Source organism: Trachurus japonicus, chromosome 7 (assembly GCF_045865225.1).
Source record: "Trachurus japonicus isolate A0001 chromosome 7, Traja_1.0".
NCBI classification, from domain to species: domain Eukaryota; kingdom Metazoa; phylum Chordata; class Actinopteri; order Carangiformes; family Carangidae; genus Trachurus; species Trachurus japonicus.
In genome coordinates, this window is record NC_140913.1 from 26,208,291 (window position 1) to 26,222,736 (window position 14,446).

Here is a 14,446-nt window from a genome sequence, read left to right on the forward strand (position 1 = left end):
ATCATAAGTTAGATACGGAGTTTACAGTCGCCAAATGAAATACACATCCCACCTCTACTGTGGTGACCTCACTCCTTGTGTTTGTGTGTGTGTATGTGAGGGGTGGGGGGGGTCCTGTGGTCATGCTAAGGGTTAACACCATGTGAGAGAACTGATGTGCTCATTGGGCGTTCACACTCCCAGGCTGCCAAGGAGAGGGTGGGTGGGTGGGTGTTTGGCTGCGGTCCTGACATATGTGCACAGTACACTCACTCACCCCTTGTAACACACCCACACACACACACACACACACACACACACACACACACACATAGACCCTCACACATTTTCTAAAACTCTTCAGCAACTTGTGAATAGGGAGTTGAGGGCGTTGTTTGGCACCCCCCCTCCTCCTCCTCCTCCTCCTCCTCCTCCTGCTGCTCCACTGCAAATGGTCCCTGAACCAGTAATGAGTCCGTTTTCTTTTGGTGAGTTTGCGTGTCCAACAGTGGAGTGGTAAGATAACAGCCCCCCCCCTCTCCCCACCTCTCCGCTGCATGTTCTTTTGATGTTGCCACTCTTTGAACAGCAGGTTGACAGATAGCGAGGGCCGCCGCCGACGAGCCACATGTTGGGACGTGAGGCGGTTTTTGTTTTGTGAAGGACGAACAAAATGTAGCAACAGGTCACTACTTTTTTTTTTTTTTTTTCCCCTGCGGTGTGACTGCCCCAGATTCCCCCTGTCACCAAACACCCTGACCTTGTCACCCTGGCAGAGACGACGGTCCAGACCCACACAAACACACACACACACAGAGAGAGAGAGAGAGAAAGCCCACATACACACTCCTTCACCATGTGTCACAGGGCTAATTGTCAGGAGTCTGGCTGCTGGAGGATGGGGAGATTCAAATTTCCATTCCTGAGCCACCATTAGGGTCTAGAATTAGACGGCAGGAAACACAGAGGGCTGCTGGTCACACAGCAGACACACAACAACACACAAGATGAGTACAGGACTGGGCACAGGCTAGTGTATGTGTGTGTGTTTTCCTTTTTTTTCTCCTCCAAAGCCTAAAGGCGTTGACGACGGCGACGGGCACTGTCACGCCGTGGCTGATTTGATTGTGGAAAAGAGGCTTAGGTGGCAGAAACTCCCCCGGGGAGAGGGAGGAGGAAAATCTAATTGTTTTTAATTGCACTTGCCTCCGTCTCATTAAGGAGTTGTTTTCGTTGGAGGAGGCTGCCGCTGTAAGTTTCACTCCTTTTCAGTGACATTTCCAAGTTTTTTTTTTCATTTTTTTTTTTGTCATTGTGTGCTCTGCTTGTTTGCATACGTTAGCTGTTTGTGTGTGTGTTTTTGTGTTGCGTGAAAGCTTAATCGGTCACATGGGAGAATATTTTAGTGTTCTGGTCACAGAGATGACTAACCTCAACTCCCTGTTATAAAATACAGGCAGTCAGGCACCAGCAGATAGTCGTCAGCCGGCTGCAAGCTGGGTTTGGAATTCTGTTATTTCTGCAGCCAACATACGCCTTCTCTCTGCTCCATCTGCTCTCTCCCTCTTTTTCTCTCCGTCACTCCTGGTAGGAAACAATTACAGATCTGTTACAGGGGCTTGTGTGGGCGGTTTCTTATTAGCCCTGCTCCAAGGATCTGCCCCTCAGTTAGGAGTCCACTTTCCAGCCTTTTTACAAACTACAACCCGTTTTTTCTTTCGCTGACTTTGTCCATTTTTGTTTCTTCTGCTCTCTCTCTTTCTTTCTAGATAACTCCGAGCCCGGCCAGGATCAGGGAGCAGGTGTCCCGGAGCAGTTCACCGGCCTCCTGCACGGATCCTCTCCCGTCTTCGACTGCCGCGAGGAGCCCTTCAGGCTTCCAGGTGTTGCGCCGCCCAACCAGGGACAGCCAGAGTCCAGAAAACCTGCCAAAGTAAAAGAGGAAGTAGTAGCAGCAGCTGCGCCGCCGCCACCGCCGCCTAGCCGTCCCAGCATGGCTGCCATCCTGACAGACTGTGACCCGAAGGCGATTTATGCGACTGTGAACAAGGAGCACAGGGACTCCGGGGCCGGGGCAGTGTCTGGCGTGAGGATGCGCCCTCCTGGGGACCTGAAACTGGCACGCAGCCTCTCCAAGTCGGACTCAGACTTGCTCGTGTCGCCTCCTAGTGAGGAGGAAGGAGGACTGGGAAACCGGAGCGGGTCCGTTTCTAACTGTAGCACTGGAAAGAAGAGGCTTGAGAAATCTCCCTCTTTCACCTCAGAATGGGACGAGGTAAGTGTTTTTCTTTTTTTTTTTGATCTGGTACATAAAGTGCTGATTGTATGCGTGTGTGTACCTGTTGGTGCTTCAGTCTTTTACTGTTAAAACATTCAAATTTAAGTTTCTTCATCCAAATATCAAAAAGCAATTAAACGTACGTAACAGAACAAACAAATCCGAGACACAATTACAGATTCAATGAGAGTTGTTTCTAAAAGTTTGGCATTAAAAGCCATAGGATATTATATGTAACGCTGCTACAATAACACATTCATTCATGGACGCTCCACATAAACACAAATGTTCAGAGCTTATTATTTCAACAGGAAATTCCCAGCGTGAATCCAAACACAAGATTCCTCCTTTTTTGTCCCCCTCTCTCTCTCTCTCAAAGCCTCTGTTGTTCAGGCCCAGAGTCAGTTTGTGTTTGTGCCGCAGCCACAAGTCGTTTGCTCACAGCTACGGTGCTGATTAAAGGAAAAAAACTCAGTATCACCTGCAAACAGCTCTGTTGACTGTGGTGAACCCCATCAAAGACTTGTTCCCATTCTGTCAACACAAAGCCCACCTGTTGTCCTGAGGGGGACACGGTGCAATTTGAGCTCCACCTTGTCTTCAGCGCAGACCTTCGGCAAACGGCAAGCGACTGTGTGAGAAAATGTGTTTGCACATGTAAATGAAAGCATTGAAGTCTGCGCGGCTCATTATTTAGGAAATTTATCTTTTTCTGTTTGCTGTATTGCACCAAAACCTCCTTTTTAAAAAAAAAAAAAGTCTGTATAGAGGAGGAGAATTTTCCCTCGGCCTTAAATTGGTGTATTTTTTATTTATTCAGTCTTTGTGTTTGTTATCACTGTGGATATTCTTAACTAAATATACCCCCCTCTCTTCCATTCAACACTGTAATGCTTTGTCTGGGATGTAGATAAAGAGCTGAGCGGAGCCACAGTAGAAGAGAGATTAGAGAAGACAAGACGATGGGGATAAAACGGCCCGAGAAGCCGAGAGAGTGAGACAAGGAGACGGAGATTTGGAAATTGAGATTCAGAGAGAAACATACAAGCTGCAGATCTGTCTCACTTCAGCTCCCGTCTCCCTCGCTTGCAAAGACTTCAGACTCAAACCCGGGTCTCTGCGGAGACGGGGAAGCCCATCATACAAACACAACACACGCAACACACCACTGAACAAATATAGGATCGCTTCAAGACAAAGTTTTTCTGTCTAAAATAATCCCCCACTTTCCCAAAGTTTTTCACGATGTGCAGTGTGAGGTTTGTTTTTACACATAATATTGACCTTCATGGATTGAACAGAGTGTATATGTAACAATGAGTGAGCAGAGGTATGTACATTACAAGCCGAGGCAATTAACATAGTTTGCTCTTCATGCTCTTTCACCGTTTCCCTACAACAATCCTCTTACTGTTGGCTAGATTAATGATATCCTCTATAAGCTTCTCAATTAGGTTTTAACATAAGCCACCAAGTCTAGTGTATCTACCAGTCATTCTCCCTCATATTGTTTGTATTCTCTTCTTTTCTTTTTTTTACACTGTGTTGCACTCATAGTCCATGAGAGATAACTTTGCACATTGTGGCTATGATGATGCAGAGAAGAGAGGATGGATGTCCTAATGCTTCTCTCTGCAGGAGATCGTATTGCCGCGCGGTGTTTCTTTACATGACCCCGTCTCTCCAGCGTTAATAGCGACTTTTCAGGTCAATATCTTCGTTGCTGTGGTTTCGAAGTTTGTGATCAGGTGGTCGGAGAGTGAGACGCTCACGGAGGTGGAGAAAGCAGCGTCACGTCCAGTCTTCTTTTTTTTTTTTTGCTCATAGAAGACGAGTCTGTTGTTAGTCAGACTGGCTCATTATAAGACTGTAATATTAAACAGCTTGGACTGGCTCAGGTTTATGGCCAACATTACCATGGTAACGGGCTGATCAGTGACACCTGTGCGGGAGAAAACAAGAAGAACGTGGCTCTTAATTTGTGGTTTGTTAACATTGTTATAGAGAGAGAAATGAGAAAGGAAATAGTTTTGGAAACCAGAGCCATATTATTTTCTAAATCAGATTTTTCATTTCACTTTTTATTGTTTCTCTCTCTTTCTGAATTTCCTAAGAGAAATATCATTGTTGCAGTTGAATCCCTCTCAGAAATAGAGTTGGAGGTTGGAGGAGGTACCTCAGTCAGCCATTTTTTTAACTGAAAAAAGTCATGCATTTTCCCAGAATTCATTGTTCCTTAAGAATTAACCTGTTATATGCAACAGATGAATTCAGACATCTATATGAAATCTGACTATTTGTTCTATCTAAGCACCAGTTGTCTGTGAAACAAGCCCCTGGTCTGCTTGTAGGACTCACTTTAAAAAAAAACTCACATCTGAATTGTGTTACGATGACACAACACGCACCTAAACCTGAGTTATGTACCATTATTGCAGTGTTTAGCGTTGCCGTATAGTCTTTATGACCTCCTTAGCGGACGCCGTTGCGTGATTGCTTCTCTAATTAGCTCATTTACTCATCTCTATTGCGAGCGTCTGATGAGTACGCGCAGCCATAAACCGTGCCAGATGTTGATGTTGCCGCAGTTGTGCGCTCGGCGATGGAGGTTGTTAACAGTCACACACTCCAGCCCCTCAGCAAAGAGGCTGCAGTCGAAGAGAAGGTCTTTGAGGTGCATTTATGCATGACAGCAAATTGACCTGATGTTTGTTCTGTCTGGAAATAGTCCCGTCAACACTGGGACGGAGAGGGGAGGGATTCTCACAGAGGCTACTCAAAGTTCAAAACACTCTTGTTGCCCGAAGGCCAAGCACACAAACACCTTGGCAGCGTGACTCACTCATTCCTGTGTAGAGTCGGTGCAACCTTGTCTTTGAGATTCTCTGTCTGTGCCGACCGAGAGGAAGGTTGTTTCTCCTTGATCCACCTCTGCACTTCCAGATGTTTTGCAAACATAACAACAACATAACTTCAATTTATAGGTGAGTCAAGAGTCTGCCAGGGAGATGTTCACTGAAAACTGAAGGTTGTGTTTGAGTAAAAGGCGTCATGACCTTCCTCATTTCTCTGTGCGCAGTCATGGTAAACAACATACCTCCATTATGTGCAGTACAAAGCAACACCATGCTTTGACCTGTCTGCTCACTCTACTGGCTTGTTAGGATTTCTCAAAGCTCAGATTGTGGCCAGAGGGAGCCGTTCTGTAATCATCATGTCATACCTACACACTGTAGGCACGCACTTGTTCCACTACTCTGGATTATGTTTGTTTACAGCGTTAGATAGTGTAGTAGGCTACAAGTGTGCGAGCGTGTGTGTGTGTAATAATAACTTTTACTTATAAAGCAATTTTCTTAACAAGGTTGCATTGGAAAAAAAAAACAGATGAGAGAAAAGAATTTAAATTTAAAATTTCAGGCGTCTGATGGCAAGAATTCATCATCTGGTTAATGAGCACAGTTCAAAACAATGACACGATCCAAAATGTAAAATGTTACTTAAAAGCTGGAAAACCTAATATCACTTAGTTGGCGTGTATTGAGATTCAGCTGTTGTACTGTATTTACATGTTTTTTTTTCTTAAATTTTATGATTAATTATTTAGAAAACAAATGTCACAGATTAGACCCTGATCAATTCTGTTTTTCTTTTTGTACCAATACCATAAACAGTATTTTTGAGTTTTGATACAATTGTAGTACCAGCCAATACATTTACCCTTAGAATCAGAATCATTGTACAACAGCACAATGAGATTAAAAGCTATACCTTAAAGTGCAACCACACATAGAAACAAGACAGACAATAACAGTAACGCAATCAGTGCCGACATTCAGTTATTCAACAATCAACAATTTGATCCTGAGTATGCATATGGATAAAGTGACAGTGCAAGTGCATTGATTGATGACTAGTAGGGTAACATATGAGAGTATATGTATAAAAATGTAAAAAGTAAATAAATAAGAGATATGATAGGCTGTCAGTTCTTAGTAATTAGTTTTCATACTGTTTTCAGGGTTAGTACCTACAGTAACCAGACTCTGCCTCTACCACCCTGGACCCAAGGATGTTTCTAAGAGCTGTGACAGATACATAGTTAACACAACATCTAACACTTAAAAAATGTCAGTGGGCCCCCGCTGGCTCGTCTGGTAGAGCACATACCGCTCAGGCTCAGTCCTTACCTGACGACCATTGGTTCCTGTCCGACCTTTGGCCCTTTGCTGCATGTCATCCATGTCGTCTCCTCTCTCGAACTTTCCTATCATCATCTCTCACTGTCCTTCTCCAATTACAGGCCAAAACTGCCCCAAAAATAACTTCAGTGCTCTCTGGTGGACAAACTATGGAATATTTTTATCTTTTCTGTGCATCTGCTATAAGCTTGTATGGACATGATTAAGTTATCAGCTCACAGCTCTACCGCAAGCAGAAGCAGATCCAAGTGTGGTTTGATTTATTACTAACGTCCACAGGTGTAAAAGCACACAGAGGCACGTTATTATGACACTGCTAAGAAGACATCATCACCCTGCCTCGGCAGAACATCGGAGTCACCGGGTTAATGAGGTCAAAACAAAGGAACGTCTTGTGCGCTTGAATCTTTTAATTCCCCCTTCAAACTTTCAGGTCCCAGGCAGGACGCTGTACAGTCTAATTACCCAGTTTAACGAACACCTCGCCTCCTCAGACAGCACCTGAGGGATGTGGCCTCTGAGAGCGTGACAGGATTAAGGCAGCCATGACATTACTTGGTTAGTGGAGGTTGCTGCTCTTCCCTGTTGCCTCCAGCAGCCAGTAATAATAATCCTGGAGCTCCTCTGGTGTCTCTGTGCTTCCACACAGATGAGCTGAATAGACCGAGCATGAGAATTGATCTGGTCATAAAAGAAAAAAGGCTGCAGAGAAGGAGAAGGAGGAGGAGGCACAGCAGAAGATGTCTCTGTCTTTGCACAAGTGCGCCCAGGAGAACAGGTATTGGCTTCTCACTGAAGAAGAAGATCTTATCAGGGTGAATGAGAACCAGTTGCATTATTCACCCACTGTGTGTGCACCATCCCAGTGTATGGTAGCGAGTGAACCGGTCAGCTTTAACTTGATCAGAATGCCTAAAGGCTTCTCTGAAATCTCAAAGTAGGCTGCTGGCAAAGAGCACCATGTTTCTTCTTTAATTATTCATCCATCCCATGGGAGTGCATTTTTATTTACTCTCCAGTCTGTTGGCCACAATATAATATTGTTTGGTGATTATAATAAGAATGCAGTTGTCCTTGAAAATCCTGCTGCAGAATAAGACGAGTTTCATGCCTCTGCATCTGACTGGAGTGCGGCTTCTCGTCACACTGTATAGAAGCAGATTCCACATTCAAGCCGAAGCAGCTAGAAGGAATATAATATGTACAAGCCCTAAGCTGCAGTATACAACATTCAAACCACTGCTGCCTCAAAAAGGAGGCTACACAGAAGCAGGTTGCAGTGGTTTAACTCCACCTTGTAATGGCAACGGTTGCATGATTTCCCTCAAATGAGATTTGGCGTTTTTGACAAGGCAATTTCTTTTGTCCAATTTAGGAGCCGAAGCCAATATTAATGAACTTGGATGCCTGTTTCTTCTCATTTGAATAGTGAGTCAGATGCCTGGGAGTTCTGTGCTGAAACCAAAAAGGCACGAGCCCAGAATCTTTTTCTTTTTCTGTCCTTTCAGGGAATAAAAACCTGCGCTTGCTTGGGATTGAAATATTCACAGTGCCGTTGTAAAGTGCATAGCAAATGAAAGGAGTGTGTGTGTGTGGGGGGGAAAGTAGTTAAAGTTTGACTTGCATGAGGTCTTGGCCTATGCATCTCTCCATTTAAGGAGCTCTGAGTGTGTGTGCATGTGTGTTTTGTTGCGTGTGTGTGCTGGTGTGTAAAGCGCATGCTAATGCGGGTCGGTCTTGGTCCTCGGGATCAGACTGAAGATGACAATCCAGGGGGCACATTGTGTGGGCCAGCAAACTGAGCTCCACAGATGGGAGGAGAGAAAGGGAGACAGAGGGCTGTAGACAGAGGGAGAGGGAGAAGGAGAGGGAGAAGGAAAGGGAGAGGGAGAGGCCCGACATCCACAGACCCACTTCACTTTTTTACTTCATTTTCGATTCGCCCTGCTCAGATCCAGTAGCCACTATGAAACCAGCTTTTGTGAGTATTGATTCCCTTACAGGCAGCAACGTCCACTGGAGCCTCATTAATCTTATCTACCTGCCATGAATGAACTGAATGGGAAAATAATTGATGCTCTCTAGCATTACTGTGTATATTATATTTCTTGTAAAAGCCTGTTGGGTTGTTGTGTGCTGATTGAAGCGTGATGCTTTATTTGCTGAATCCAGCACTGTGGAATGAGGAAGGGGGGGGTAAAAGTCTCATCCATTTCCTCAGGTTGTCTTTCTGCTTCGGAGTGTGTTCTTTAAAAAGTTAATCCTCTGTGGCATTTTCTGCCACAATTCACGTAGCATGTCTTTGTTCCCTTTTTTTTGCCTTCTCGTGTCGTCGTGTTCAGAAACTCATTGTGGATTTGAGGTAGCTTTTATTTTTCTGTTCTGGCCTTGGAGTTTGTTACAGACAGAAGCCTCACGTATTTGACCTGCTGAGATCAAACTAAACTGTGGGTGTGTGTGTGTCACGGCCTGGTGCAGCCGGCAGGGGAAATCTATTCTCTAATCCCCACCAGGGGGGTGGGGGGGGGGGGCAACACAGGACAGCCACAGGGGGGCAGAGACATGCAGCCACTACTGACTTCCTCTTGCTTCAATCACTGGAGAAAAGTGATGAAGCCCTTTCTGCTCCGAGTTGAACAAAGTCTTTCAACTTATTTCACCTTTCATTGGAAGATGTGTATTCCTACTTCCTGTAGGGATGAGCTGACAAAGTTTTTGAATTTGTTTGGAAGAGACGCTGTCCCTTAAAGCAGCAGCAGCAGCAGCAGCAGCAGCAGCGTGACATTGGGCTATTTCAGGAGGACGTTGATGAGGGACTGCTGACAGTGCTTTGTCCCATCGTGCCACTGAGCTGTTGGCATCCCCCTTTTCAAGATGGTGGTGTTGGTGGTGGTGTGTTTGTGTTCCCCTTGATGCCATTCACTTGCCCATATAGTTTTATTTATTAATTCCAACCCTTGTTTTGGTGCCAGCTTGCCAATTTGAAGCCGGTGGTCTGGGCACACTCTCTCTGCGGCAGCCTTTTGTTTCACCCTGCTCCGGCTCTGCCAGGCGTGCTTTAGCTCTCCCACCACACTCTTCTCCGTGCCTCAGTTGCTCATTGTTCAAGATTCTCAAAGCTGTCAATGCAAAAAAAAAAAAAAAAACTCTATGCTTTCAAATCCCAGGAAGACAGCAGTGGAGTTATTCTCCTCACTCATCCTGGTGCAGCAGGCCCCCGCTGTGTGACGCATGATGAATTGGTTCATGTGTCTTTAATCTCGCCCTGAGCATCTCTCATCACTGCTAGCTCTTCAGCTGTTGACCTCCACCCTGCCGACGACTCCTGACCCCTCTTCATTGTACCTCCTTGTTCACATTGAGCCCCTCTCACAATGGACGCCTCTCCATTTCAGGTCTCTGTATTGATTGGATCCTGCAGCACAAAAACACATTCCTCCCTCCCTCTCTCCTCCCTTAATTCTCATGGCACCAAGCTTCTTAGTTTTCCACCATGAAATTCAGAGGCTTTTTTTCTTGTTGTGGATGTGTTTTACCTTGAGGAAATCACCGGGCCGTGTCTCCTGATAAGGATATATTTACCCAGCTCCAACACAATATCACACCTGCCTTTCACGGTAGCTGCTCCCGAATCTCACCGGACCAGCTAGTATTTTTTTTTTTCTCCATTCTACTGGACAAGTGAAGCCAACACACCACCACAGAGAGCAGCTACAGTATTTCATTGTCATTGCATCCATGCATACATTTGCATTGTGTTTAAATGACAAAGCTTGGCACGCTGTCTTTACCTGCAGTGTGAGCGTGTTTAAGATGCAACCAGTCGTTTCTCTTCTTCCTATACGCTGCAGTTCGAGTCATTCACAAAGGCACCCTGAGGGTTTTGCAGATGCAGCAAATCGGGGGGGACCTGCTACTACAACCTCTGTTTCAATATTTAAGAGTATGTTGGCGGGTCTTATCTCCTGAGAGCCAAAGAGGAGCGGGATCACGGCTCCTTGTTGGTCCCCCTCTGCTCATTGCTGAGGACTGATGCCATGGACAGAAGCATTATCCCCCCTCCAGCACACACCTCGGTCACTTTATGAGACGAGAGCACTGCCACTGCCCTCATTACCACAGGAGTTACAACAGCTCAGTGAGTGAGTGTAATTTCACATATTGGAGCTCTGATTAATGCCACTGCTCATCAGTGGCTTCTTAAATGGCTCTGTCCTGCTGAGGCCCAGTAATTTATGCCATTATGAATGCAACACAAAAACGTCACATTGAGACTTCTCTTTCTTATTTATTGCAGAAGACATGTCCATGCCATGCTGTAGAGCACATGCAGTAGCCAATGAACAGAAAGGAGTTTTTTGTTTTTTTTTATCTTTCACATCTCTGCTGGAGAAATTTCAGCTTCCTCATAGCAAGCCTTCTATTCCCTTTTAGTTGTGGTATTTATATTGTTTGGGTTGTTAGCACTCTTAAAAGAAAAGACACTTTAGGAAATACACTTACTTGATCACTTGCCAAGAGTTAGATAAGGAAAATCAATACCACTCTCATACAGCATATGGTAAATATGAAGCCACAGCCAACGGACACTTGGCTCAGCTTAGCTTAGCTTAGCATAAAGACTGGAAACAAGGGGAAAAGGCTAGCCAGGATTTGTCAAGAGATCACTAATTAACAAATTTGGTTTCATTTATTTAATCAGTAGAAAAAAACAGAAGTGTTGAAATGACCGAGTGGTTTTACAAAGGACTCTGTGTCCGACAGTCTCTTGGCCAGTAGCAGTGACTTTCTGGAGTCGACTGAACACCGGTTGCCTTGCAGCCAAAGCAAGAAATAGCTGGGCACAAACCTTAATTATTAAATGAATGTAGGTTTTCTACAGATTAAAACAACACACACTGTCACAGGTGCTTTTATGCTTCTTTTATACCTTCGGATGTGGCCTGACTAACTGTTTCCCTCATCTCCAGCTAAGCTAAGCTAACCAGGTTCTGGCTGTAGCTAACATGGGAGCATCATCTTCTCACCTATTTGTCTTTTAAAAAACAAAAAGCTGCAGCTTTAATATATTGACCTCTTCCTTTATTTCGGTGGGGGGGAGCAAATCTAAGGAAACGAAACAGTAGTGATGTATTTTTGCTGAGTCATTGGGGGTCTTTGCTCAGGTAGGAGAAGTGCTGCCAGTTCACCACCGTCAGTCGTGTTTAATGAGTGATATAGCGAACATGTGGCGCTGATAGATGGAGGTTATTTGTCGAGTGTGTGTGTGTGACTAATCTACCATCTGTTTAATATGCAGGACTCTAATCAACAGTATGGAGACATAACAGTGTACAGATGGACAATGTGATCTTCCCTCTGCCCTTTGTCGCACAACCCTCCCGTCCTCCCTTTCTTTGATAGAAGCGAGGTGTTTTGAGCGCTGAGAATTAAAGTTGAATGTGAAAATAACAAGCTAGGGTAAAAATATAAAAGTTACGTATTTCACTGTACACTGAAGCTCGGAGTGTGTCTTAATTTCATCACTTTTCTGCTCTAAAATCTTTCCATTCCACCGACTCTTCGACCCTTTAATCATTACAAACACATCGCTTATGCACAAGACATACTCAGCTTTCCATATGAAATACTCGTTGAATGTTTTCAGTATCGGCTGTGTAGAGGATCTGTGTATGAAACAAAGCCCTGCCAGAGGATAGCTGGCACAGGGTGTAGGTACAGCAGCTGAACAGAAAAAAGTCAACACAAAATCCCTGGATTCTCTCTCAGCAGACACAGACGACTCCTGCCTCTGCAAAACAACGAAGATCTAGTTCCTTTGACAGAGTAAGACGTCTCATCTTCATAAAAAGAAATACCTCCTGGTCTGGTCCTGGGTTTATTTTATTTTTTTTGTCTGTTCTGTTCTTCTGGGGCATTCTTTGTAGAGGTAGATTGGGATACTTTCAAGGTTTAACGAACCCTTTTGAAATGACATAATCACAGTGATTATTCATTTCTTTTTCTGTGCAAGTCTAGAAGCTTTCAGGTGCTATTAACTATCCAGTCTGACAGCAGCCCATTTAAATAGATGCATCACTCCTCAAAGTTAGTTTTCTCTCTCTCTCCTCCTCCTCTCACAGACGTTTCTCTTTTAATTACAAACCATTTACTGAACATCCATATGCTGATTGATGACGAGAACCTAACAAATAGACTTAGGTCTCCTGATGGCACTTTGCCTTATGGGGACTGATAACCTGTCTGAAGGCTTTTAGAGCAGCAGACAGAACTTGGGCTCAGTAGCCAGTGGCACCGTTTTCAGATAAAATATTTCCCCACAGAAAAGGCAGCTATTCATTCCACAAAACATGCCCATATCCACAAAAAGAGCTGGAGTGACAGCACCTGACAGATATGACAGCAGCACTGTCAGTTTCTACCCCTTCAATTTTCTACACTCTCTCCCAGAGTCTATGCATGCTCAGCCCTGCAGTGGTCGAAGGGTGGGTGCCATGTTTCAGTTCTGTGTGACAGGTGTAATATCGACTCGGTGACCCACTGCTGCTCCGGCGCCCTCATGAATGCATTATTCTGATTGGAAACGTCCGCATGTGTGCATGTAGATGACTTGTAGACATCGGGGACCATGCTGGGAGACAACACCTCAGTAATGTTCACATGCATCCTGTAGAGATGCATGAAATAAGACGAGATAACATGGGAGTCGGGGAATCTTTTTAGTTTAAGTGTCACTCTGTTTTGTTTTTTTCCTCAGTCTCTTTGTATTTCACTGTGTACTTTGAGCCTCAGCTGCCTTGAAACAATAGCTAATTGTTACAAGTGTTACTGGAGCAAAACATCATGACACACATAGTTTAACATGACACAATTTCTGTTTCTTTTCTTTTTTCTCTTTCAGCTCTTTCTGATTGCCCCGACAAAACTTTTGCTTTGTGATCGTTTATGCCTGGTTGTGAAACTGGGATGTCTTTGTAAATTAGCATTGTTTTGGCTGCAGGCAGCAGCAGCATCTCGTCTGCTGCCTGCAGCCCAGCGCCAGTAAGTCGTCCAATACGAGACAATGGAAATGACTTTAATGCTGTGGCCATAAATGAGATATAAAGGCAATCAATCATGTTGCAGAAGATGCTATTTAAATTATTCTAATTTATTTACATTTCTTCATAAAACCACTGATACTGACTTTTCTCTTGCTGAAGGTTCCCTCAGCGCTGTCGTTTGCCTTTGCAGAGTGACTGTATTATCTGGTGGTTTATTGTCTAAGGCATGGGGGCATTTGCTGGTGAGAGGTGGAGGTAAAAAAAAAAATGTGATGGCGTCTTCAGGCTCTCACCTCTCTGTGTTCTCTTCCTGTCCGCAGATCGAGAAGATCATGACACTGATTGGTGCCGGCATCGATTTTTCCAGAGATCAGCAATATGCTACCCCAGGTAGAGTATGATCATTATTACCTTTTTCATTCCATTGAATGTTACTATCATTATCAATGAAAGCTGAACATTTGAGGGGAAAATGGTTCACTACTCTTGCATTATTAATCTCCTAAGCATCTTGCTGCGAGCTCACCAGGCCTGAGCATAAAAAAAAAAAAACCAATGTCTGTGTTTGGCCAAAGGCGGAGTCTTCAGTGGGCAGATTTAGACTGAAATTCATTTCCTCCAAGCCTTTAAACAGCCTTTCCAAGTATGTGGTGCATTCAGGTGCCAACAGAACTCCAGCTTTCTGTACTGTAGTAAACCTGGATTGTAATCATCCACAAAGTTTTTTTTTACAAGGGAAATCGAACAGGTGACAATGGGGGACGTATCTGGTAACAGATTGCACTTCAGTCAACAACAGAAGACAGTAAAACATTTAATGCAGGCAGACAGTTGGTCTGGTTTAATGAAGCAAATGAGGAGAGGGAGCAGCATCAGCACCCACAGAGAAAGGTGCACGGCCTGTCAGAAGTGTAACAACTCCTCCATTTCTCCAGCTGTTCTTT

General features: G+C 44.5%; 1 protein-coding gene across 10 annotated transcripts in view; it reads left to right on the forward strand.

The window, feature by feature from the left end:
• Positions 1–14,446, forward strand: part of anks1aa (ankyrin repeat and sterile alpha motif domain containing 1Aa) — a 69,672-nt gene that overhangs the window by 34,411 nt on the left and 20,815 nt on the right. For 6 of the 10 annotated variants that reach the window (XM_085782499.1, XM_085782498.1, XM_085782502.1 and 3 more), the window contains 3 exons: positions 1,749–2,254; positions 12,229–12,285; positions 13,823–13,892. In XM_085782499.1, the coding sequence (XP_085638625.1) occupies positions 1,749–2,254; positions 12,229–12,285; positions 13,823–13,892 (633 nt within the window). The remainder of the gene's footprint in view (positions 1–1,748; positions 2,255–12,228; positions 12,286–13,822; positions 13,893–14,446) is intronic. The other 4 variants (XM_085782501.1, XM_085782496.1, XM_085782494.1 and 1 more) reach the window with 1 other exon arrangement.